At 45.8% G+C, this 26459-nt stretch overlaps 1 protein-coding gene across 2 annotated transcripts; it reads right to left on the reverse strand.

Annotated features, from left to right (window-relative positions):
• Window positions 1–774: 774 nt before the first annotated feature.
• ube2d2l (ubiquitin-conjugating enzyme E2D 2 (UBC4/5 homolog, yeast), like) lies at window positions 775–26361 on the reverse strand. Of its 2 annotated transcripts, XM_085788987.1 has the most exons (8): window positions 25863–26361; window positions 9710–9773; window positions 9530–9561; window positions 8365–8442; window positions 8141–8246; window positions 5377–5470; window positions 3329–3379; window positions 775–1319 (listed from the first exon to the last, which is right to left on the reverse strand). In XM_085788987.1, the coding sequence occupies exons 1-7, from the start codon at window positions 25884–25886 to the stop codon at window positions 3331–3333; spliced, it is 447 nt and encodes a 148-aa protein (XP_085645113.1). In that variant the 5' UTR covers window positions 25887–26361; the 3' UTR covers window positions 775–1319; window positions 3329–3330. The 2 variants fall into 2 exon arrangements, with proteins under 2 accessions (XP_085645113.1, XP_085645114.1); XM_085788988.1 differs by lacking the exon at window positions 3329–3379 and having other exon boundaries at window positions 25863–26360.
• Window positions 26362–26459: the final 98 nt, after the last annotated feature.

Here is a 26459-nt window from a genome sequence, read left to right on the forward strand (position 1 = left end):
CGTTTATTTTCGTTATTGATTCATCTTTCGATTAGAGGTAGATTCATGCAAAACCACTGATGCACGTTGCCTTCAGGGACAGTTTTTCATCAAGCAGTCTCTGTATTTCCCTCTAAAACAACTCTGTCTGGTAACGTTGTGTTATTATCTCATAGTGTGGTGAATGTGCAGGTCACAACTTGTCCACCAGAGCGTTGTGGAGTTGTTGGATTGTGTATTTGATGAGTTTGATGAGGGAAACCAAGAAATCCCATGAGCCTCCGTAGCGTAGCTCTGAGCAGCTCATGGCTCTGCTCTGCCGTTCTAAAAATAGCTTGCACCGACAATTAAAGGTAATGAACCTACTGCTATGACTATAGGGATTATGGCAATGGGCCAATTTGCCAAAATGTTGAACTATCCCTTTAAGAAAAGTTGAAAAACATCAACCAGTGTTTCTCAAACCACCAGACGACGTCCTCAAATGTCTTGTTTTGTCCACAAACCAAAGAGAGACTCAGTTTATTGTCATAAAGGAACAAAGAAACCAGAAATATTCACAGTTAAGAAGCTGGAATCGTTGCAGCTCTCCTCCATGCTAAGGAAGTGAAAGCAACACTATGAGGTCACTGGTGATGTCACGGTGTCCGTGGTCACAGGTCCACGTCTCGCTCACCTTTACTGTCTCGTCTCCATGACGACAGAGCGGACTCACCTTTCCATCTGCCGCTCCAGGTGTCTGTTTCCTGCTGATAATCAATAATCAATAATCAATAACGTGTGAGGCAGCAGAGGTGCAGTTTGTTGATCTTTATTGAGAAAACAGGACGGCGCCGTCGGTCGACCGCTCGCCGCCCGCCGGAGCTCGACTTTCATCTTCAGTGCAAAAAAGAGGCGGCGGGCGGCGGTCGGCCGACGGCTCGTCGCTACGGAAACACAAACAACAAGAGACCGGAGACACCGTCTCAGCAGCACACCAACCCTTCACTGACATGCATTAAATTATTATTATTATTATTATATATCATCATCATCATCATCATCATCGTCGTCGTCGTCATCGCCGTCGTCGTTCTCTCCTGCAGGTCGTCATGGCAACAGGTCTCTCTCTTCAGGTGGTTTGGGCGAGTTTTTAGTTTTGCAGTTGGCACATTCACAGCTCAGAGTCCGCGGGAGCGTTTAAAAGCGTTAAAACTGAGGAGGGGGTGGGGGGGCAACGGGAGGAAGTCCAACAGTTTATTCCAGCATTGAGGAGGAAGAGGAGGAGGAGGAGGAGGAGGAGGAGGAGGAAGGATCACATGGCGTACTTCTGGGTCCAGTCCTGAGCCGTCTTGTTGTACCTGCAGACACAGACACAGCGTGATGAGGTCATCAGGAGGAGACGGGCTGCAGGACGATGCCATGCTCACACACACACACACACACACACACACACACACACACACACACACACACACACACACACACACACACACACACACACACACACACACACACACACACACACACACACACACACACACACACACACACACACACACACACACACACACACACACACACACACACACACACACACACACACACACACACACGAGCTGTGTTGTAAATCCTCCCCTCCCTAGATCATGTATGATCTAGTGACTACATCATGTAGACGATGTAGGGAATGACAGGAGGAGAATTCGGACGCTACGCGTTGCATCAGCAGATGCTCCAGGTGTTGCTGTGACGGAAGCAGACGCACCGAGAATCATATGTGACCTGATCCATCAAAATGAGTCACAGTGACCCAAATTTCAAAGTTGAGATTTTGGTATCAATGGAAAGATTAGAAAATAAGCTTTAAAATGATACCCTAGTCAAAGTCATACAACATTTGATGGTTTTCAAGATGTGGCCATTTGAATTACGATCTCCTACTCTCTTATTCTGTTCTAAAACCTGAGAAAATTCCATTTAAAGTTTTTGCCAGTGACTCTGGCATCTGTTCCTGTAGGCTACCACGTGATTACACGCACCCTATACGGCCCGTCGATGCTGCGTTCGGTTTAGCATCGATGCTACGCTCTGTTAGCGTTGATGCTACTCGGTTTGGCATCTGTTTCTGTACCCGTCCCTTCTTGTCATAGAGGTACCATTCAATGACCGTCGGAAAGCGGAGAATCCCACGATCCAGATGCAGTTTACAGCTCGTCTCTATCATGAACGGTTCAGAAGATATTTCGTGTTTTGCACCGATGCAACACTCATTTTCAGAGGGTTTAAGTTGCAAGTCAACTTTAATTATCATTTACGTGCCTTTTCTCAATTATCTGGACAATGAAACTTTGGGAGATGTTTTTGAATGTCATTGCTTTGAAATTAGGGTAAAAAATGTTTTTTTGATTTTCTATGGGTTTTCCACGTTATCAGCTGATTATCTAAAAATAGAATGTTGTGACATCCGACTCATTTTGATAGAACGGGTCACATATAAACAAACCGGACTCATAAAATAAAATAACAAAAACCAGACACTTGCGGGAACATTTGAGGATGTGATTCTGTGTGGTTGTGTTTCTCTACAATAAACTGTTGAAATACGAAGTTTGGTTTGGTAAACTACTGTTGTTTGTCCCGACCGTGAGCCGTAACGGCTCTGTGGCTATTAGCTTAGCTCGTTAACTCGTATTTACTCCATATTCTACTACAGTTTCTTTATTAGATTGATTTAATGCTGCCTGTTATTTATCGGATGCTGCTGCCCAACTCCTGCTCCTCGGGCAAACGGAGCGAAGGCAAATACGTCTGAGGAGTTTATTGGTAAATAACCTAAAGAAATCCTAGCTAACATGCTAATTAGCTTGCTCTTCTTCTCTTTGCAAAACACGACCTCATTGCATTGTGGGATACGTAGAAAGTAGAAAGTAGTGTACATCGCTTGTGCACTCAATTTTGCGGTGCATTGTGGGTGTTTTGTCATCCACTACATAGTGGATGAAATTAATCGCGGAGAATTCGAACAACACTACAAAATGGCAAACACAGATACATCCGTGATAGGGGGAGATTTACAACACAGCTACATAGTCCAAACAGCTCCAAATGAAGATCATCATCATCATCATCAGCTGTATATTGACACTGGTCACTATGGAAACAGGCTCTAGCTACACTGCTGCTGTTGTTGTTGTTGTTGTTGTTTCTCTGAGACACAATGCAGATGTGTGAGGGAGCCGACTGACCAGGAGCAAACACCTGCCCAGGTGCATGCAGGTGACACACAGAGCAGCAGTGTGTGTGTGTGTGTGTGTGGCCATGCTCAGCAGCAGCAGTAGTTGCAGGCAGCAGCTCTCTGAGCTCTTACCCTCACAGCATGGCATACTTCTCTGTCCACTCCCTGGCTAGTCTGTTATACCTGAGACCGACAGGACACAGTCACACACACCTGTGTTCACCTGCTAAATCCACGTTTGTGTGTGTGCACTATGAATATGTATGACGTTGTTTTAGGAGGCAGCTGTGTTAGCACTGTGTGCTTAAGACAAACTTCCTGTCAAGGACAAATAAAGTTAATCTTAAAGGGACAACGAGGAGTTTCTCCATCGACAGAACGAAAAATTCTGCGACAATAAAAAAGTCTCATATTAATGTGGATGAATCTACGCTACCCACACTTGTTAATGGGCCCATTTTCGATAAATATATCGTTTTGTCTCTATCGTTATTTTGTTATTATTAGTGGTGGTGGAAATGCTGGGCGAGTCGACCAGCGTTTCTTTACTTTCGGTTTCGTGGCGAGTCATGAGAATAACGCCGCCGAATGCCCGTTTATGGTCGGAACTACGACGGTATGTGATCGTCTTCGAACCTCTGACTTTAATTCTTGATGAATGAAAACATGAGTCCGTCTTGCGCCGGTCAAAGAATTTCACGGTGCGCGGAGGCTCATAAATGTAGTGTGAAAACGCTTCGCTTTTCCAAAACTCCTCGTTGTCCCTTTAATTCATCTTAATTAACACCGCCCGCCCCCCACCCCCTCCAGAGGAACTGAGGACAGTAAACGTGTGATGGGAGTAACAGCGTTATAGAATAATGGCGTTCCTAACGGTGCTACTTTGTTCAGTAACGACTAGACTTGTCACAAAACCAGAATTTCAGTCAGTGATACGGATACCAGTGAAGTTCCACGATTCTCGATGCTAACAAACAAAAAAACTTCTGTGTACTTCTACATCCACTACTTTATCAAAAAAATAGTTATACATCAAACGTTTGTATTTAAGCTTCACTGTGCTTCAACAACTTCTCACACTGAACAGAACTTAACCGTCCTGTTGTCCACCTGGATCAAGGAAGGAAGGACGAAGGGAAAGAAGGAAGGAAGGAAGGCAGGAAGGACAAAGGCAAAGAAGGAAGGAAGGAAGGCAGGAAGGACAAAGGGAAAGAAGGGAGGAAGGAATGAGGGAAGAAAGGAATGAAGGCAGGAAGGACAACGGGAAAGAAGGAAGGAAGGAAGGAAGGAAGGAAGGACAAAGAGAAAGATGGGAGGAAAGAAGGAGGGAAAAGGGAAGGAAAGATAGATGGAGGGAGGGAACAGATTGGGTCAAAAAGGAAGGAAGGAAGGAAGGAAGGAAGGGAGGGAGGGAAAAGGGATTGTGGAAAGAAGGAAGGGAAAAAGGAAGGAAAGAAAGATGGAGGGAGGGAATAGATTCATTCTAGGAAGGAAGAAGGGAGGAAAGAAGGAAGGGGAAAAGGAACGAAAAAAAGATGGAGGGTCAGTTGGATCAAAATAAGGAAGGACGGAAGGAAGGTAAAAAAGGATTGTGGAAAGAAGGAAAAGAGAAGGGAAGGAAAGAAGGAAGGATGGAGGAAGGGAACAGATTTCAATTTGACCCAGAAGGTAAACAGGAGGGTTAAAGTGCAGAAACATGAAGTTAGAACCAAATCCTTCAACTAGTCCATCAAAAACTGTTGTTCTCATTCAGTCATTTTCAGGCTGTTTTCACACATGCAAAAATGATTGTTTCCTTTCTCAGTGAGTATGGTTTGCATTTACACCACACCGGCACCGAACTATCGGTTCTCGTGACAACCCCAGTAAAGGTAATCCAAAACGTTACTGTTTCCTTCATAATAACGCCATAACTGTTACTGACAATAAAACGCCTCGTTACCTGACTCAGGAAGTCCGGTCACAAAATAATAACACACCTGTTTAAGTAAGAAAAGGAACTAACCACACGGGTGTTAGGGGGGCGAATCCAAGTAATGTGGCATATGTGAGCATTTTATATAAAAGTAACGCAAATGTTACTTTCCCTGGTAACTAGTTAAATAATGTAGTAACTCAGGTGGAGGTCAGGGGTCAGGTCTGTGGAGGATCAGGTCTATAGTGGATCAGGTCTGACTCACCTCACAGGGTCTGTCTTGTAGATGCGGGCGATCTCTGGTACTAGCGGGTCGTCAGGGTTGGGGTCACACAGCAGAGAACAGATGGACAGAAGGACTGTGGAGGAGAGAGAGGTCACGGTCAGCTGATCACCACAAACCATCACATGACTGGTTCCTGTTGGTTTCTATGACTACCAGTCTGAAGCGTTTTAAAGGGATACACCAACATTTTTTTTCGTGTCTTGCCTCACTCCTGAGTCCATGACCAGCAGATAGACACCATCCTTTCGACTGTGCGTGCAGTAACAAGGGAGATAGAGCCGTATCGCCCGTAATTAGCTTAGCTCAAACATTGGAAGTGTATGGGTAGTGTTAGCCTGCCTCCTACCCGAGCTGAAATCAGCAGTAAGAAGCTGATTTCATTTTAGCTCTAAACTCTGTAAATATATCACTTTATCGACATTTCAAACTACTACTATTTGTTTAGGCAAGAAAGTAGCAGTTTAGATCAGCAGTGTGTCGTTAATTTGTCTAAATACCAGCTGTTTACAATTTTGTTCGGATGAATTTGGCGCTACTCATGCTAGCCGTTGTGACCAACGCACTTCCGGTTACTTTCACAAAATAAAACACCCATTGCCCTTTACATACAGAAAACCATGACGATAGAATTTGTGCTTTTACTTTGAAATAGGAAGCTAACCTACCCTCGATGTAGCTAGCTTGAACCAAAATAAACCGCCTTTGCTTGAACCCTCCGTTTTGACCGATCGTCCCGTTACCGGCATTTGACCGCTCAAGATGCCTTACCGGAGAGTTTTGTCAGCTGTGAGACAAAGATCGGCCCGCCAGTTTCTGTTTAGAGTTGCTGAAGAGTTTCTCTGATGACTTTAGGTGGAGGCAGGCTAACACTACCTATACACTTCCAGCGTTTGAGCTAAGCTAATTACCATCTTTAGGTGGAGGCAGGCTAACACTACCTATACACTTCCAGCGTTTGAGCTAAAAAAATGTTGGCGTATCCCTTTAAATTGAATACTGAGATGAAGCACCGTGCCTGGTGGCTGGGTCTCCGCCCACGTGGGGACAAGGATTGTCACCTCGCTGGGGGGGGGCTGAGCTCGTGCGGGAGATCAAGTAGTACCGGCTAGAGATAGTCGGGCTCACCTCCACGCACAGTCTGGGCTCTGGAACTCAACTCCTTGAGAGAGGTTGGACTCTCTTCCACTCTGAAGTCGCCCACGGTGAGAGGCGGCGAGCTGGTGTGGGCTTGCTCATAGCTCCCCAGCTCAGCCGCCATGTGTTGGAGTTCTCCCCGCTGAACGAGAGAGTCGCTTCTCTGCACCTTCAGGTCGGGGATAGGTCTCTCACTGTTGTTTTGGCTTACAGGCCAAACAGCAGTACAGAGTACCCGGCCTTCCTGGAGGCCCTGGGAGGAGTACTGGAAGGTGCTCCAACCGGGAACTTCATCGTTCTACTGGTGACTTCAACGCTCCAGTGGGCAGCGACAGTGTTACCTGGGAGGAACGGCCTCCCCGATCTGAACCAGAGTGGTGTTTTGTTGTTGGACTTCTGTGCTAGTCACAATTGTCCATATGAAACACCATGTTCAGTCATCAGGAAGGCCAGACAGCTATCCAAGGATGCTTCACATCCCTTGAACTAAGAGTTTGAAATGCTTCCATCTGGGCGAAAACTCAGAGTTCCCAAGATGAGTAGAGACATTTTTAAGAAATCCTTTATTCCACAGGCCATACAAGCTCTGAATATGGCATGATTGTTAGGAATGCACGTGGGCTGTAATACCTGTCGCTATGTTGTCTATGCCTATTTTGCACATCATTCTGGTGGTTTTTATGTGTATGTTGTGGAGTGTCTTGATCTGTTTTTGTGCTTGTTGTCTTGGAGAGGCCGAAGACAAATTTCCACTACGGTGGACAATAAAGTCCTTCTAATCTAATCTTCAAGAATTGGTGTCCATCAGTGCATGTGGCACCAAGACACCCTAGGTCGGAGATCGATGGTCGATGTTGTCGTCTTGTCATCTGATCTCCGGCCGTATGTCTTGGACACTCGGGTGAAGAGAGGAGCTGAGCTGTCAACTGACCACCACCTGACCTGTCAGACTTGGCAGACCCAAGCGTATTGTGAGGGTCTGCTGGGAACGTCTGGCAGAATCCCCTGTCAGGGAGGTCTTCAACTCCAGACATTGAGTCTGAGTGGACCAAATTCTCCACTTCCATTGTTGAGGCGGCAGTTCAAAGCTGTGGCTGTAAAGTCTCTGGTGTCTGACGTGGCTGCAACCCCCAAACTCAGACACCGGGTTCAGGGATGCTGTCAAGCTAAAGAAGGAGTCCTATTGAGTCTGGTTGGCTCATGGGACTCCTGAGGCAGCTGACTGGTACCGGCAGACCAAGCGGACGGCAGCTCAGGCGGTTGTGGGAGCAAAAACTTATTTAATTTTTTTCGGACAATTTCGCATTTTGGGGTTTCAATACAAGACGGACATTACATACAAGCAGCATGGAGGTATTTGAATGTTTTTTGGTGTGTCTTTTTGTTACGAAGACAGTTGGTATCCATTTGCGACCGGACATGCATATGGACATGCACTGCTACGCCGAGACCCCCTGTAACTCAGAGAAGCCACGGAGGACTCTGAAACTTGGCTCGCTTGGAACCAGTTTGGAACCAGTTTGGAACTAGTTTGGAACTAGTTTGGAACCAGTTTGGAACCAGTTTGGGACCAGTTCTCAGAACCAAGAAGCCGTGGAGGTGCTCTCACCTTTGGAGATGGTCAGGGCTGGAGACCACTGTGACCTCAGGATGTCCAGGCAGATGCTGCCGTTGCTGTTGATGTTTGGGTGGTAGATTCTGGTTGTGAAGGCGACCTGATGGAGGAGAATCAACAACAACAAGCTGAGGTCAACAACAACAACACCACCACCAACAACAACAACAACAACAACACAACATCAACAACAACAGGGGGACGATGCGTTCACTGACCTTGGGTGGTTTGAAGGGGTAATCTGTAGGGAAATGAATGGTCAGGAAAAAGACTCCACCCTGGTAGGGACTGTCAGGCTGCAACACACACACACACACACACACACACACACACACACACACACAGATTTACACTGATTTACACAATAAACTGGCAATTATCAGTAATCAATTACAAGTAATCAATTACAAATGATCAGTGATAAGTTCTTACCGTTTTAAACTGAACTTTAATATTTTAACTCATTGAGTGCCAACCACGTAATTTTACGTTTTTCATTCCCATGCGTTGAGTGCCAATAACGTAATTTTACGTTTTTTTATTTTTATTTTTTTCATTACGAAAATAGACACTTTAACACACTTCGTGTGTAAATTTGGGGACTCTACGACGAGCAGAACTGAAATACGTAGATGACGATCAAAGACTAAGGCCTGCCCTCCCTTCCCATGAACCAGTCTGCCATCCAGTCCTCCCATTAAGCTGGCCAGTGGGGCCGGTGGGGCCGGTGTTCCCGACCTGCTTTGGCCCAGAGACCATCACATTCCGGTGTTCCCGACCTGCTTTGGCCGAGAGACCATCACATTCCGGTGTTCCCGACCTGCTTTGGCCGAGAGACCATCACATTCCGGTGTTCCCGACCTGCTTTGGCCGAGAGACCATCACATTCCGCAGCGAGAGGCTGTGACACGGCACGGTTGTTTAGTGGCGCCCCCCCCGCCCCGATGGTGGTTTTGTGAATACAACAACAATTGTTGTATATATTTATCTTACACGAGCCCTTTGATCCAGAAATGCAAGTGTCAGAAGAGCGACAGGCACAAACAGAGCACCTTTCATAAAAGACGCTGTATCTCCTTTTCTAGAAAAAAAGCAGGGATTTTGGTGAAACCCAGCCATGTTTAGCTAGAAACAAACGGTTTGTGGCCATTTGAAGTCGAAAGTTTCACCTTTCAAATGAGCCACAGTATGTTGGTGGCAATAATATAGAATACACTGTGGCTCTACAAAAATCGTCAAAAATGGTCTAGATTGCCGGTACACTTGACTAAAACTTTGGAAAAGGGCCCGGCACTCAATGAGTTCATGTCACATGAAACAAACAGTTTCAATTTAACTAATTAAACTATTGATTAATGTGATTGAACAGCAGCTGATACTCACAGGACCCATGATGGTGGCCTGCCAGTGGAACACTGAGGAGAGACACACACACACCGTTACTGTTTGGTTACCGACTGTTACTAACTGTTACTATTCCTGACTGTTACTCTTTACTGATTTTAACTGTAACTGACAGAATTGTTACAGTTACATTTACGGTAACTGAGCAGATGGACTCACTGTCTTCTCCCACCGGTCCGGCCGAGCACTGAGCTGGAGGATCTCTGGATAGATCAGTCAGCTCCTGAAGACAAGGACACAGTCACGGGTCAGAACCTGGACCAGTACAGACATGGACCACATGGACAGTTTGACGTCTTCTGTCAATGGGAATGGCTAGTGGCTACGTCATCACATTCTAAAATATCACTTCCGTGTCCAATTGCAGGATATTCAGGCCTAGTCCACACGAACACGGGTATTTTTGAAACCGAACTTTTCTGGACCCCGGTTAAAAAAAAATTTGCGTCCACACCACCGGTGTGATAAAAAATAACTCCGTCCACATGAAACCGCAAATCCGTCTTCATGTGCATTCCAAAGCAGTAGGTGGTGATATCACTCCTAACAGGAAAGCAGCTATAACTTGTACAGAGAGAGTGGAGGCTCAAACAGCTCAAACTGACCGGCACCGCGAGTCCGCGCTACTAACACACCCCGCCCGTAATCTCTTGTTTATGACAGATACGAAAATACACAAATACACACATCGTAACGATAATCCATCGATCCACTGATTGATTCTGAAAGGCTTCATTGAAAACAAATGTACAGGACGGAAGGAAGCAACACAGTGGGGAAGTGACCGCAATTTACAATTTGATAAAAGCCTATTTTAGCCATATCAGCATGGTGGGGTCCGCCCGCTATTCCGACATGTCTCTATTTAGACATCCCGCTATTAGACGACATCCCTCTATCTAGACATGCCGGTAGTCCGACACTTTTTGATACCGCTATTCCGATTTTTTTTTTTTTTTTTTTTTTACAGCTGCGATACCCAGGCGCGTCTCTCTCTCTTTTCTTTTCAGCATGCCTGTCACCGGTTTGATGAGGGAGTGATGTTCTTAATTTCAACAACTCAACTATCAAGTCGCAAACAAAACTAACACACATGATAAACAAACAGAACTATGCTGCAGTTTGTTTGTCAAGTTAACCTGTCACCTTCAGCACCACGGACAGCGGAGAGCTGCATCTGAGCGTCTGGGCTCTGGGCTCAGGGCCTGGGGCCTCATTTATCAAAACTGTAAGTAAGCAGTGTAAAACTGCTGCTACTAAATGTTTTGCTTAGGCCTACGGAGAAAAGACACCCAAAATATTTACACCTTTTTCAGATCTATCAAACTGTGCATGCACAACTCTCCGCAATTTCTCTTTGATAAATCAAACTGGATACAAGAATGGTGTGCAGTTGTGCACGTGAACACACTTCTGCCCCCGGAATGCCTAGACACAACCATATATGGTCAGCACGTGCATATTAATTAGCCATGTGCGCTCTGTGGAGCAGCAACAAAGTTATTCTCTCTTCAGCTGACTTCAGTGACAGAATAATAACAGTCTCAGTAGGCTGCAGATCAGGGGTGCTGCTGCCGGTGTGTTTTTAAACTTGGAGGGTTTGTTTTTTCTTCTCTCTTATAGGCCTATGTATTTGTGTATGAGAAACAGTGTCTCAGATGAAGAAAAAAAATCAGGACAGGTCTGACTATAACGTAGCCTAATCAATCAGTGTCGGAAAAGCGGAATGTTTGAAAAATAGTAAAGTGCCCCTACTCCGACAATGAAAAAAAGAATCTCGGAATAGTGGGACGCTTGAAAAATAAAATTAGAAGTCAATGTCGAAATAGCGGCATGTCGGAATAGCAGCATGTAACCACATATGGTGACCACGCGGTTTTGTATTAGTGTCCGCATGTTTAGTGATTATTGATATTCACAGGAGCGTCTGAGTGGTCAGCGCATGGTCAGCGTCGAGAACTTGACGTGCTAGCAACAGTAACTAGGGAGGGCAGGGATTTCTGAAAAATGTCCGGTTTTCCTGTCCACACGTGAAGCTGAAACCGGAGTTTTCGAAAAAGTTCACCCTGGACTCCGGTTACAAAAAACTCCGGTTTCAGGAGCCCAGTTCTGCGGTTACGTGTGGACGAAAGGCCAAACCGTGTAGAGAAACACACGGTTTCAAAAATACCCGGGTTCGTATGGACGGGGCCTCAGAATAGAAACAATAGGCAGAGCCGGGTCAAAAACACCGCGGGAGCTTTCATTTACGAATAAATAAACATATATATTCATGTATATGAATTTAATGCACAATATAGCATATATATATATATATTTTTTTTTTTTGTTACTGTAAAAAAAAAGAGATAGAGAGAGAGAGAGAGAGAGAGAGAGAGAGAGAAGATGAACGTAACGTGGGACGAAAGTAACAAAGCGATTTTTTCCGAGCACATACAAGTCTGATGTCTAACTTTGTCAGCATGTACATCTTATAGGCTATGACCTAACAGAACTGCAAAAAATCTTGAGGTTACGTCTGACTTTGACCGAGTTACATTCAAGAACCAGCTGTTTTCAATGACTGAAAGTAAATTCACTCGGTGATTTATTTCGATCGATCAGCTGTGTTTACCGTTTCAGGTGTAGTTGGTTAGACAGGTGAATTAGTCCTCTAACACAGTTAGACTTTTAAGTAAGTTTGACTTGTCAGAGTTGTTCAGTATGGAAGCAGCTCAGGTTTAAGTGTCGGGAGTCACTGTGGGGACGAAGGAAACAGCTGTAAAGTTAACCTCGTCCCTCTGCACATTAATGAGCCTGTCTGTCACCGTGCAGCACCGCAGTCACACTGTGTGTTACAGGATTAATTAAAACACACAACGTAAACAATGCGACCGTATACATGTGTAGATCAAGGGGGTAGATCGGACTACACAGGCGTAGCTCACAGTCGGCCATATTTGAACGGGCAAATTGCTCTGACTCTGGCAGCAGTTACAGTGCAGTAGATAGGTGATCCAGTCATCTTCACTAAAAAAAACTATTCATAACTCTGTGAAAAATAAATCAGTATGTAGCTATTTAACTATTTGCATAATGTCACTATAATGTTACTTTTACAAAAAAAAGTACATGATTAAAATGATCCGTGATTCTAAGTATGCTGCATCATAACTGCATAGACGTTCATAAAAAATTAAACCGTTTTGAAATCGGACAAAAACTGAGCAAGTTGTGGTCATTATAGCAGAACATGCAGCACAGGCTTAATGCTCTGAGGGAGAGAGTTGCCCATCCCACGATGGCCGCCGTGTGGCTACGCCGTGTCATTGGGCAGCAGCGGCGGGTGAGTCATCTAGTCTTCTTATATACTGTATATCTATGGTGTAGATACTACAGGAGGAGGCAGAGACCAGTGGGTCGCGGTATTTCACGGTGGTCCAGTCACAGAGGTAAACATTAGTTAGCTAGTAGCTAAGCGCTAAACGTTAGCTGTTAGCAGCAGGAGTTGGACACGGAAGTGATTCGTGACGTCACACTAGCCATTCCCATAGGACACTCACCGCTGGATCAGAGCTGGTGCCTCATCTGTCAATCAACTGATTGATTGATTGATTGATTGATTGATTGACATATGAGCTGAGCTGTGTACCAGCTCCCAGAAACCAGTCAGAGTGAGACGTCGTCTCGTGTCCGCCTGCTGCAGTTAATCTTTATTCATAACTCATCAATAATTCAGATTGATCGACTTCATCGGTTGGAATCAGCACCTCCAGGATGTGGGTCAAGAAGCTCAGAGCCAGAATCTGCAGCATGTTCACAGCTGATCAAGATCAATACAAATATAGAATCAATGTTCAGGTGGAAAAGAGCATCTGATCAGAAAATCAATAGACAATCAATATCAATATTGAGTGATCAAGATCAGGTAAAAACATTATCTTCAGCATAACATTGTTGTTTCAAACTAGGATCAATCAATATTGATTACACTGAAATTCAAAATTGCTTTTTGACATTTTGAAAATAAAATATTGATTTTTATAAAAAATATTGATCACGTGATCAACTTTTCTCTGTGATCATTGCTTCATCTTTTCAGTTTGATTGTTTCTCAGTTCTCTGGTCTGGCGCTCTTACTCTCACTTTACTGATCAATGAATTGACCCTTTGTCACAAGAGTACCCGTATGCAGGGACAAGAGCGCCGCCGTTAGCTCAGCTGATCCATACCGGAAGTTGCTCTTCTTCGTGTGTATCATTTCTCAGATTAAAAAAATAACTCAGTAACTCAAATGGTCCATGATTGATAACATATTTTTTTTCCAGCGAATATCTTAGTTACAACATGATTGAGCTAACTAAATATTTTTTTGCATGGATCGTTTATTAAGTTATTGAGTTATTAAAGCAGAAGTAAGCGATCCGGTCGTTTTCGCTAATGCTGCGTTCGAGGCAGGCTTTTGAAATCGTAAATTACAGCTTCAAGTCACAACTTACGACTTTGTAGCGTTCCAGGCAACCCACTCGTGTTTTTCCGACCTGTTTTACCTGTGAAAGTCACTATAACGGCCACTCGTAACTTCCGACCCGTGAACTCCTACCAGATCAAACTGATACAACTTCACAGGACGGAAAAACACTAGTCTACGAGTTTCCTTGAACGCACCATAACAGTCCTCGTCCCTACGTCGCCACATTCACGGCGTCCCTTGGCTGCACACACAGCCCTGCATGCCGTTCTCTCTCCTCATTGGATAAAAACTGTAGGATACGATAAATGTTTTCTCCTCGGCTCAGAGCAGAGCAGAGTGACTGACAGACCCGTGTTTCAGTCCAAACACTCTATGTAAGTGATTGCTGTCAGAAGATATAACTATTTAAGACTTATATTAACACAAATATATCACTTACTTATGCTTTAAAAAACGCTGCTAACAGCTAACGGCTAACGCCGCTCCTGCTGACAGCAGACCAGGAGAGAGAGAGAGAAAAAAGAAATGAAATGTCTTTGGTGGGTGCTTTGGTTGGGTTTAGGCAATGAAGAAAGGCGTTGGTTAAAGGTGACCTGTGGAGTTTATACATATAAAACAATGTCCGTTACATTGCAGCCACTGCCAAACGACTTATTAGGATGATCATTGAACGCATCTCCACCACACAAGAGTCCCTGGCTTACCCAGGAGCGCAATTGCCTCTGAGGAGCGACTTTCCCGCGCTGTCGCACAGGGAATTATGTTTGCATTACGCATGCAACGCAACACGTTCGGATTTGACGTAGAGTTTAGAGCGCTGGTAAACAGAAGAGAAGAAGAACATGTTATCTTATTTTTGTTTAGTCTGATATGCGCAGCCGGTGGAAGCACTGCCACCGAGCCACCGTGCCGGTGTTACACCGGAGCGGAGGAGACCCGACGGCGGATTCGTCCCGCCCGCCTCCCCCCCCGACACGCACCGCACCGTAACTGGAGAGATCCGCCCGGTGAGCGCGTTCAGAGTCGACCACCGTACCCCCCGTCTCGCTGACCTCCGCGGTCCTGGCCCGCACAGGTACCAGTAGACCAAGACCCCCTGTCATGTCGGTCCTCCACCCTCTCTGATCCGCCGCAAGTTGCAAGAGCCCCGCGGAGCCCAGTCTCTCCCTCCTCTCCCACACTTCAGCACCTGTCCTGCTACAGCTTGGCTCGCTCCACCACAGTGTTAATTTCGTTGACGAAGACTATGACGAAATATATTCGTCAACGAACCTTTTTCACGGACGAAAACTAAATAAAAACTAAATAAAAAGTCAGCTGTGATGACGAAGACGATGATGAAATTAATAAACAATTTAGTCAACGAATAAAAACGAGACGAAAATGTTAGGGAGGGACGAATGGAGAAGAGGTCCAATCATGTTGATTTCTCCGGAAGCAGAGCCACAGCCGCGGCACATGAAAAGTTTCAAAATAAAACTGGCCTCGCTCCTTAGCGTCCTGCGGTGCACGCGCTCCGAGCGCGACAGCATGAGTTATGAACACAACACCACGGAAATATCAGCGCTGAGTTTAGGACGGAAACGAAGAAATGACATCTGGTCACACACTTCACATATGACAACAAGGACAATGCCCAGGACCCCCTGTAAACCGGAGCAGAAATCGCGGGGACCCACATCGATCCACACACCAGCAACGTGAAGCATCATCTACACAGAGCTCATCCAGAACACGCGACGGTAAGCACACACGCTAAAGTTATATTATCAGACAAACCACCGTGTTTATAGGACTAAACATGAAATGCAATAGAAGCTAAAGGAAACCACCTCTGAATTGTATTGATTAGAAGATTGATTCGTTGCGCGTGTGTGTGCGTGTGCAAGCGCGTGCATGTGTGCCTGCGTGTGTGTGTGTATAGTGTGACAGAGAGATCTGGGAGGACTGAGCGACAAAGATCACAACTTGATTCCCCCCTTATTCACCCTCACAAATACAGAAGACTCTGATGATGACACAGATGACCATGGACCAAGTGGAGATAGAAAAGCTAGTGCTGCAGCCCAGCAGCAGTTCATCTCTACAGCTTCCCTCAGTTCTTCTAGAACAACAGACCAAGGAGCAGGCCAGATGGACTGGACACACACATTTACCACTCACAACTGCAGCTGAGGACTTTGTGCTAATGATGGAGATAGTAGATGGGAGACTGACTAAACTGTTCCAAAGAAAACCAAAGCAATTTGATTGAAACTCAGTATTAACATGAAAGTTAAAAGAACATGAATAAAACAAAATGCACCATATTACAACTGTTTCTGTGCTTGTATTGTAGACTCAAACCTTAATACCATTCCATAACAGATTGATGGATAATTCCAATGACTGGATATTCTGGAGAAACATTTTGTCGACTAAATCCACTGTAATTTTAGCTGACTAAAATTCTAAAGATATTTTGTCGACTAAAACTAAAATATTTCAGATGACTAAAATATGACTACAACTAAATTGTATTTTAGTCAAAAGACTAAGACTAAAACTAAATTAGAATTTGTTGTCAAAATTAACACTGCTCCACCATCCTTTATTTTTGAAGTAGCTATAACTAATAATAATGAAACGTATTGCCTAACTATACACGCATAGATCAGAACAGTAAATTGTTTACACTACTTTTAAAAGGAGTAAAGTCATTTAAAACGAGGAGCGAGCCGAGCCGACACGGTGCAGTCTATGGGCGCAGCCCATGGATGTATGGTGCAGCCCAGGACAGGTGCTGAAGTGCGGATGAGAGGAGTGGACAGACCGGGCAGGAGCAACCAGCCCAGAGGCGTCTCAGTCCTCGGCTGTCTTCAATGTCTCGAGACACCCCTTTCAATCTGTTTAAGGTTATTTGTTTGTGTTTAGGGAGGCTATATTTGCTAAAGCCTGCCACACACATAAAGATAATCGGGCTGATTTTGCACCGATTTTCCCCCTTCCGACCACGGACAGACACCGCCCGATTATCTTAAGGTCTTAAGATTATCTTATAAGATTCTCTTGTAGTGTGTGGTGTGTTAAGAGTCAAAATTCCCCCGACAATCGGCTCGGAAAACGTTCGGCGATAATCGTAAGAATTAAACATGTTCAATATTTACGATTATCGGGGCCGACTTCGGTGGCCGTTTCAATCAAAAGTCATCTTGTGTGTGGAAAGCCGGTGTTGTGCGGAGAAGCGCCTGCTTGCCGAGCTCTGCTGGCCGAGCTCTGCATGCTGCTCGCGGCAACAAGCCACTTCTCCGCACAGGACCGGCAACCTCACAGAGAGCCACGGTGCAGCCCTGGCATTGGCCCTCATTTATCAAACTTGCGCAGGATCTGGTGTAGATTCTGGTGTAAATATCAGTGTACGGCAAGTGTCACGTGTGATTTACTAAAAGTGTGTACGCTGCTGATTTCGGCGTAGAACCGGCGTGGTGGTGATAAATCCGGCGACTGAAAACGAGCGTCATTTAAATGTCACGCCCCGATATATTCCTGCTTTAGAGGCGTCGCCCTGCCCCTTTTACGACATGGAGACACGGAAGACGGCCAAGAAGAGGGACTTTACTGGCATTACCGCTTTGAACAGGGAGAGGGCGGCAACATTAAATATCTGGACATTGATAGATTGATAGATTTTGTGATTGATAAGCGTCATCCCGGTGGATGGAGGCTGCAGACGCACGTGTCACCGACCACGTCAGGAAACCCAGCGATCTCATGAAATGCTCCTGCAGTTTACTAAACACAAGTGATTGAGGAGAAATCATATGGGCATATTACTGCTGCGAACGCGACTTTATAACCATCAGCACCGATTATATGGTTCGGCTGATGGAGGGATGTGAAACACCGGCCCGATGTCCCGCTGACAGGTCCCGGTGACGGGAAAAAAAAGAAAAGAAAAACACTCCGCCGCGGAGATCAGCTGCACCTGGACAGGTAGCGGAGCCCCCCCCCCCGCCGGCTCCGGTGTCCGGCAGAGAGAGAGACTGAGGAGCCGTCCGGTCATGCTCTGGTGCTGCAGATGTTGGAAGTTTGTGTGTGTGATCTACAATAACAGGTCTGTCTGTCATTGACTGTTTCTGTTTACACAGCTGATTAACGAGCATCTGTCACATCATGGTTTTTAATTCATCTCAGTTGCCCAAAATAAAACTCTAGTTATATTTTCAACACGGACTTGGTTTTATCGTTTCTTTTTTTTTTTGGCTACTTTTTATATTTTTATCAATATAAACAACAACAACATGTGGTCCACATCGCTGCGTTATTAGACTATGGTTTAATAATCGTTCTGACACAGCAGCACTCCTTCCTGCATGTTCTACGCTGGTTCCAAATGTGCGTACACCTGGTCAGAGCTGGCGACAGATGGGATCGTTGTAAAGGCTGAAGCGTCCCGCTTTCAATAAAAAAAAAATTACGTTGCTCTCATTGTCCATTCCGGAAATAGACCCGAAAAAGTAGCTACAACGACACCCCTGGTATCGCTGCTGATGCCGCGGATTGTTTTCTGACCAGAGGGTCAAGATTCTGAAAAATCTTAATGTGTGTGGTGTGTTGTGTTTGGAATATCGCAGCACACCACACACAATACGATCAAAACTGTTCAATCAAAGATTTTTTATCTTCATGTGTGGGGTCTCTCACAGATAATAAATCGGTTGAGATTTATAAAATCTTTATGTGTGTGGCAGGCTTTAGAATACTTTTTGGCAACCAGAAAAGCAATTTGACCCGGCGTGGCAGCGCCATCACACTCGCTCGAAAAAAAAAAAAAAAGACAAGAAAAAAGGAAAGAAAAACGCACTTACACACATTTTGGAGGAGGGAAGCCGTCACAGCATCATTTTTATTAAATCATAGTTTTCTCTAAATTAAGACAGTGTGCGGGACTATTTTTCACCCAGCCCCCCCAAAATGTAGGCCTATGTATAAAAATATGAAAATAAATTGCGTGTAGGCCTAGATATCGTTTAGGGATTTTTTTACTAAACGTTTACAGTTTCATTCCATGTAAACGTTTACACATGTATAAGGTCACACCCCTAAATAAATGCCAAAGCTGAATGACCACAACTTTTTTTTCTCTTCCTACTTCGCCAGTCACCTGGTTGCCTGGTTACCTGCACTTACCGTCATAGATATATATAAGAACTAGATGACTCACCCGCAGCTGTTTCCCAATGACAAAGCGTAGCCAGTACGGCGGCCATCTTGGGACGGGCAACTCTCTCCCTCAGAGCATTAAGCCTATGGTGCATGTTCTGCTATAGAGCTCCGGGAGCTGACGTCACGGTGACGTCACGCAGCCCCGAAACTGACAGCGACGCCATTTTGGCAGGAATCAGCAGATTTTCGTAGCGTAGATACAGGGGAGAGCCGGGTGCGGAATGAGAATAACAAAGCGATTTTCTCCGAGCCCATACAAGTTTTACATGTATAACTTTGTCAGCATGTAGTATGACCTAACAGAACTGCTGAACATATTGAGGATACGTCTACTTTGACCGAGTTACGTTCAAGAACCAGCCGTTTTCAGTGACAGAAAAAATTCACTCCGGGCGTAATTTTTTCGATCGATCAGCAGTGTTTACCGTTTCAGGTGTCATAGTTATGATGGCTAGACGGATAAATTAGTCCTCAAACACACCCTAAAGCTTGACATGTCAGGGTTTTAGGTTTAAGTGTCGGGAGTCACTGTGGGGAGTAACAGCTGTCATTTCATCCCTCTGCACATTGACAATGAACCTGCCTGTCACTCTGTCGGTACTGCGATCACACTGTGTGTGTTAAACAGGATTAATTAAAACACACAACGTAACGTAAACAATGTGACTGTACATGTAGATAGTGCGGGAGGAGGGCAGACGTGGATCGGTGGACCGGGAGAACAGCTGCATAACATTTAGGCAGTAAAATGGAAGGTTTTAAGCCGTCTGTTCACATGATCTCACTTTAATTCCAACACATTGGACTTAATATATATAAAAACTAAAAAGATTAAATATTACCGACCCTTATAATGCCCCCGGGGTGCTTTTCAAAAGTATCTCCGGCCGCCGGCGGACGTCCCAGACCTGCAGTATGCGGACACAGCTAGGCTAAGTTACCTGATCAACTTTGCATCGCGCTGCTGCTTTTGCATACACAAGCCTGGAGGGTTACACATGGACGCAGTCTGGCTTTGTGATGAACGTCCAGCTGTGGAATCTACCAGCAAAAACCTGCTGTATCCTCACTAGAAGGGTAAGTGTCGTATCATCCCAGTTAATGCAGTGTAGCATGGCTAACGTTAGCTCGTAGCTGTCCGGGGTGCTATCGGGGTGCCGGCCGGGAGCTCTCCCCGGTGCTGATCAGCCCGCGGCGGGTGCGGCGGTGCGCTGCGACCGGCTTTGGGTCAGCTTGGAAAGGCTGGAGGCGAAGGAGACTCACATCTTTTATGTGTTTGCCTCTTTCTTTTCTTTTTGTCACCGTCTTTCCTGCTTGTGTCATTTTGTGGAGCACAAAGAGCATAAAGCTGGCTTGTGTATGCTTGTAGAGTAGTTGATCAGGTAGCTGTGTCCAGATACTGCAGGTCTAGGACGTCCTGTTAGGCAAAAATATTTTTGAAAAGCACCCCGGGGGCATTATAAGGGTCGGTAATATTTAATCCATTTAGTTTTTTTTATATTAAGTCCAATGTGTTGGAATTAAAGAGAGATCATGTGAACTCAGACGGCTTCGGCGCTTACAGTCAATGCTTCCGCACTGGTCAGTTTCCTGCCAAAATGGCCGCTCGAACGCTGGAGGTCACGTGGGGTCCGGAGCTCTATAATGACCATAACTTGCTCAGTTTTTGTCCGATTTCAAAACGGTTTGATTTTTATGAACATTTATGCAGTTATGATGCAGCATATTTAGAATCACGGATAATTTTAATAATGTAAATGTAAAGTAACATTATGCAAATAGTTAAAGTAATAGCTACATACTGATTTATTTTACACAGAGTTATGAATTGTTTTTTTTAGTGAAGATGACTGGATCACCTATCTACTGCACTGTAACTGCAGCCAGAGTCAGAGCAAGTTGCCCGTCCTCATATGGCCGACTGTGAGCTACGCCTGCGTGTAGTCAGATCCACCCCCTTGCTTACTGTTCGGAGAGGGAGGGAGGGAGGGAAGGGGGGGGGGTTCGACGTCATCGAACGGCGCAGACTGACTGTTGCAGTAGCCTACTCGAAAAAAAACACGGCTGATGGCTCGTAATGAGCAAAACTCCACAGGGCAGCTTTAAGTTTAGTAAAAAGACCATGCAGGTAGAGGCTAGACAGGCCAGAGAGAGAGGGGGTTCTTAGAATAACATAGAAATAATATACACGAAGAAAAGCAACTTCCGGTCGTGACTTCCGGTATGGATGAGCTGAGCTATGGCGGCGCCCTTGTCCCTGCACACGGGTCCCTCTCCTTTGTCAAGTCCCGCCCTCCATGGTTACTGTTGCTAGGTTGGACAAACAATGGTCACGAAAGGGTTAACTCCCATTGAAACCATTGAAAATTAGGCAGATTTAAATTGCTTGTAAGGAAAATTTGAATTAACTTAGAAAAATGGTGTCTGTGATAGAAGACAGACGTGGGTAAAGAGCGATTGAACAGGCATTACCTGACTTTTCCGAAAAGTGGGGAAAAATCATTGTTTTGGTCACTAGCTAGTAGCTAACGATGCTAGCTAACGTTAGCTACTAGCTAACGCTTAATCTCCGCCGATCTCCTGTTTCTCCTCGTAAAACTTCACAAAGTTCAAAAGACATTAGCAGCGGTAATGTTAGGTTTGCTAGATAACTTTGAAGGTTAAAGTAATATGTTTATGTGTTATATAGCTACATAAGCTATATGGGCATAGGCATAAACTATGTTTATTGATGTCTTGGGTTTAAGGAATGGGATAAAAATGACTCCGGGAATACGTTCCAGATATCGTGAGTCGCTATTGCAGGAACCCCAGGCACATTTTAACCATATTGAAAAATTAAAAAGTAGTTTTTGCCTAAATAAATGCTGTCTACCTGTCTCAATTCATGGGGATGGCTAGTGGCTACGTCATCAAGGTCCAAAATGTCACTTCCATGTCCAATCTCAGGATATTCAGAACAGAATCAATAGACAGAGCCGGGTCAAAAGTACAGCGGGAGCTTTCATTTATGAATAAATAAACATATAGCCTATATTATATATATTATGATGGTTAGACAGATGAGTTAGTCCGCTAACACATCCTACAGTCAGAGTTTTTCAGTATAGAAGCAACTCAGGTTTAAGTGTCTGGTCGGGAGTAGGGAAAGAAGCTGTCATTTCATCCCTCTGCACAATGAGCCTGTCTGTCACTCTACCGGTACCGTGGCCACACGGTGTGTTACAGGATTCATTAAAACACGGGACGTGGTACCGGCAGAGTGACACACAGGCTCCTGTAGTAGTATTTGTAAATACTACAAATACTACAGGAGGAGAGGAGATATCCTGTAGGATTTGTATTACTTGTAATACTACAGGAGGAGGTAGAGACCAGTGGATCGCGGTGGTCCGGTCACAGAGGTTAACGTTAGTTAGCTAAGTTAGTAGGCTACTAGCCCTAAACGTTAGCTCATATAACGTCTCTAATAACTTATTGTATGTGTGTTCTGGGGGGGACAGCAATGAAGAACATGTATTGCTGTATACGTTAGTAGCAGCAGGGGTTGGACACGGAAGTGAGTCGTCGTGACGTCACACTAGCCACACGAATTCGGCGAAATAACCGTTAGTCGAGCAGCCGCCATTACTGCGGTGACAGCTCCCAGTCAGGCAGCAATGGGTTCTGTGCGCGAAGCGGGCATTTGAATGCAAGCGCCATGAAGTGGACCTTTTTTCTTCTGTAAATATGTCTAGGAAGGCTGGGAGGACTTGTGCCGTCCTCGACTGCTCTAATATCAGCAAAACACAGCCCCTTACTTCAGGAGGAGTGTCCATGTTTAGACCGCAACGTTACGTACAGCGTGTCAGTGTCAGCAGCAGCAGCCGCCAGCGACGCAGTCACAGCTGACCTGTACAACCTGGCTACTCTCCCTTCTCACCATTACCTTCACATCGTGGTAAAAGTGGATGGTCTGTCAATGTCTCACTGATCCCTTCAATATGATGTGATCATGGTCGTCTAAAAGCTGGTGTAAAATATGTCCGACCCATCCGGAGCTCAGGTCATTTTGACCATAAAAGAGACCTGTAATTGACGTTTTTTCTGATCATCGGAAACCAGCTGATCAATAAAATGTTCTTGAATATCTAAAACAAAGCACAAGTTGTTGTTTTTATTCATGTAGCCTGTCCACATGATTAAATATCCCGCTGCTGGCTTGCTAACGTCAGCACGCATAACGTACCGGTATGTTATATTGTTTATGATACAGTCTCTTATCTCCCTGTTACTCTAATCTTTCGTTCGTGCATTTGAAGCCTTTGATAATCAAACAGTGGATCGATGGATTACCATACACGTTACGTGTATTTTGTGTAGTCCTATCTGTCATAAACAAGAGATTATGGGGTGCGTTTGTGTCGCGGAGCTACAGAGGGGAGAGGAGCTGTGACACGGTCAGAGGTTCTGATGCAAGTTTACTTTTCAGCCACGATGTGGAAATAACTTAGGAGCCTCCACTCTCCCTGTAACAGGTTACAAGTCGTTTATCTAACATCACTATTAGTCCGAAGCTATTTAATGACGGTAAAAATGAAACATAAAGTAAATATCCTGCATACTTTCTCTTTTCTGTGCTGCGCTGGTCAGAGCGGCGTCCCGAGCAACGGTCTAATTTTACATGAATAAAATCTCTTTTTATCATTATTTTGTGTTACATTATTGAATGATTTAGTTGTAGGCCGTGTTCTAAGCGGGATAATGTATAGTTGGTCGGTTGTTATGGAGAAATAAACCCCGACAGGTTGTATGGAACCCCGACGCGAAGCGGAGGGGTTTCATACAACCTGAAGGGGTTTATTTCTCCATAACAACCTCCGAACTATACATTATCCCTTACTTAAGGGCCTTTCACACCGAGCGCGGTATGCGCTGCGCCCACCGCGAGGTACAGCGCAGACAGGCGCAGAGCAGGGCGGCAGCGCGTACACATATGGCGCGAGTTGCTGAGCAACCGAACAAACAAGACAGGATTTGGGGGGGTATATGCAAAGATATGTTCGCCAGGAGCTACAAAACGACCACTTCCAGGTGAACTTTAGCGTCAGGCTGAGCAGGGAGCAGTTTAACAGCCTGTTAGAGAGAGTTGGTCTGATCCTCAGGAGGATGACAACTCACTTCCTGCATCCCGTCACTTTAACTGAACGTCTGGTCGTTTGTTTTCTCTCTGCAAGCGGCTGATTTTGTTTCAGACTCCACTACATCCTCTCCTATTGGACGCGCCGAGATGTCGTCACAGCGCGCTGCGCCCGGATTAAACATTTTTTAATTCGGGCGCAGCGCGCCGCCGCGGCATGCGCCCGCCTCGCGTGCCGCTCAGCTCGGCGCAGAGCCGTTCGCCGGTGCGCCGCGGTAGCACGTACACAATGAATGGGTTTGCTGCCGCCTTCCGCCGCCTGCCGCGTTCGGTGTGAAAGGCCCTTCAGAACGCTGCGCAACACGTGACATGGGGAGAAGCGTTCTGATTGATGGATCAGCAGACCAATCAGAAGGCCAACAAAGGGTCAATTGATCAGAATATCTTCAATAGGGAGGGCACAGTGCAACAGCAGCAGCAGACTTTTATTGTGAAGGGCAGAGTGCAGCAGCAGCAGCAGCTCGGTGCTGAACTTTCCTGAGTGTCTGTGAACGCAGCATCAGAGCTCAGTAGTGATGTGTAAGCAGCAGCAGCAGCTCTATTTTTACCCCCGGGGCAGATCAGGGGGGTTGTGTTTCACCCCACACACCCCTGCTGCCCCCGGTATGTGACACACAGCTCTCGTCTTTCAGCTCCAGCTCCAACGCAACTGGTTCAAAATGTTCACAGGTTCGATTCCAGTCACAGAAAAACCTGAGAAAAACACACAGAATGCACACACACACGCACACTGACCAAACTGATCAGCTGTTGTTGTAAAGACAAAGAGTTCATCCATCAACTAATTGATCCTGATCGATCACACACACACACACACGTACGTACTGGTGAAAACTTTGTGTTTTTAACGCTTGTGTGACGTATAAATGTGTTGACCAATCACAGGCCAGAGGACGACACCTGACACCTGCTGCTGCCACATGTATGGACGACTGGTCAGAGGTCAGGGGTCAGGGGTGTGTGTGTGTGTGTGTGTGTGTGTGTGTGTGTGTGTGTGTGTGGATGCTGATATAGAACAGGAAACTGAAAGTAAATAAACTGATTATAATTTATTGATCAGTGATGACGACATCATTCTGAGGTTAAACAGTTGATGCTCTGCTCAGGTTGTGTGATTGCAGTTTTAGTTTTGCACTGAGCTGTGTGTGTGTGTGTGTGTGTGTGTGTGTGTGTGTGTGTGTGTGTGTGTGTGTGTGTGTGTGTGTGTGTGTGTGTGTGTGTGTGTGTGTGTGTGTGTTAAAGGCCCATTGTCTGGCTCTGACCCCGGAGCCTCTCTCTCCCTCTGCCCGGACTCAGGCTGCAGGTGAGCGGGGTGAATCTGCCTCTGAGCACCGCTGCTGCTGCTGCTGCTCGTGAACACAACACAACACAACACAACACAACACAACACAACACAACACAACACAGTACAGTACACGGCTTCGGTGCTGAAGCTTTACAGCCACAAACAGCGGCTCCAGCTCGGTGTCTCTTACCTTGGAGATCCGCTTTAGAGCCATTGTGTCTGTTGGAGGGGCCGGCTGTAGAGGAGGAGGAGGAGGAGGAGGAGGAGGGGGGAGGAGGAGGAGAGGGAGGTGAAGGAGGAGGAGAGGAGAAGGAGAAAGAGAGGAGGAGGAGGAGAGGGAGTGGAGGTGAAGGAGGAGGAAGAGAGGAGAGGAGGAGGAGAAGGCGAGCTAGCTGCTGCTAGCTAACTAGCATCTAGGACTGTACTCCCTGTAGAGGCGCTAGGCTAGGCTAAGCTAAGCTAGGCTAGGCTAACTATCTCTGCTGCACATTCACCGCTGGTCGGAGCCGTGTTGCTGGACCTTGGAGCCGGTCACCGGTTCTGCCCAGCCCCCGTCAGCCCGGACTCAGACCTCAGACCTCAGGCCGCTGCTGACAGCGGAGTAACGGTACTAACGGAGCGACCCAACAGAGCGGCGGCGCAAAATGTCTTCCGTTACCGGGAGCAGGAGGTCTCACTCTGACTCTGTTTCCACACACCGACAAACGACACCCAACAACATGGAGGCAGCAGGGCCGGTCCTCCTGCCGAGGGGCCCCGGGCCCCCCGGTGGCCCCCCCGCTGGGTT

Source organism: Trachurus japonicus, chromosome 10 (assembly GCF_045865225.1).
Source record: "Trachurus japonicus isolate A0001 chromosome 10, Traja_1.0".
NCBI lineage: Eukaryota > Metazoa > Chordata > Actinopteri > Carangiformes > Carangidae > Trachurus > Trachurus japonicus.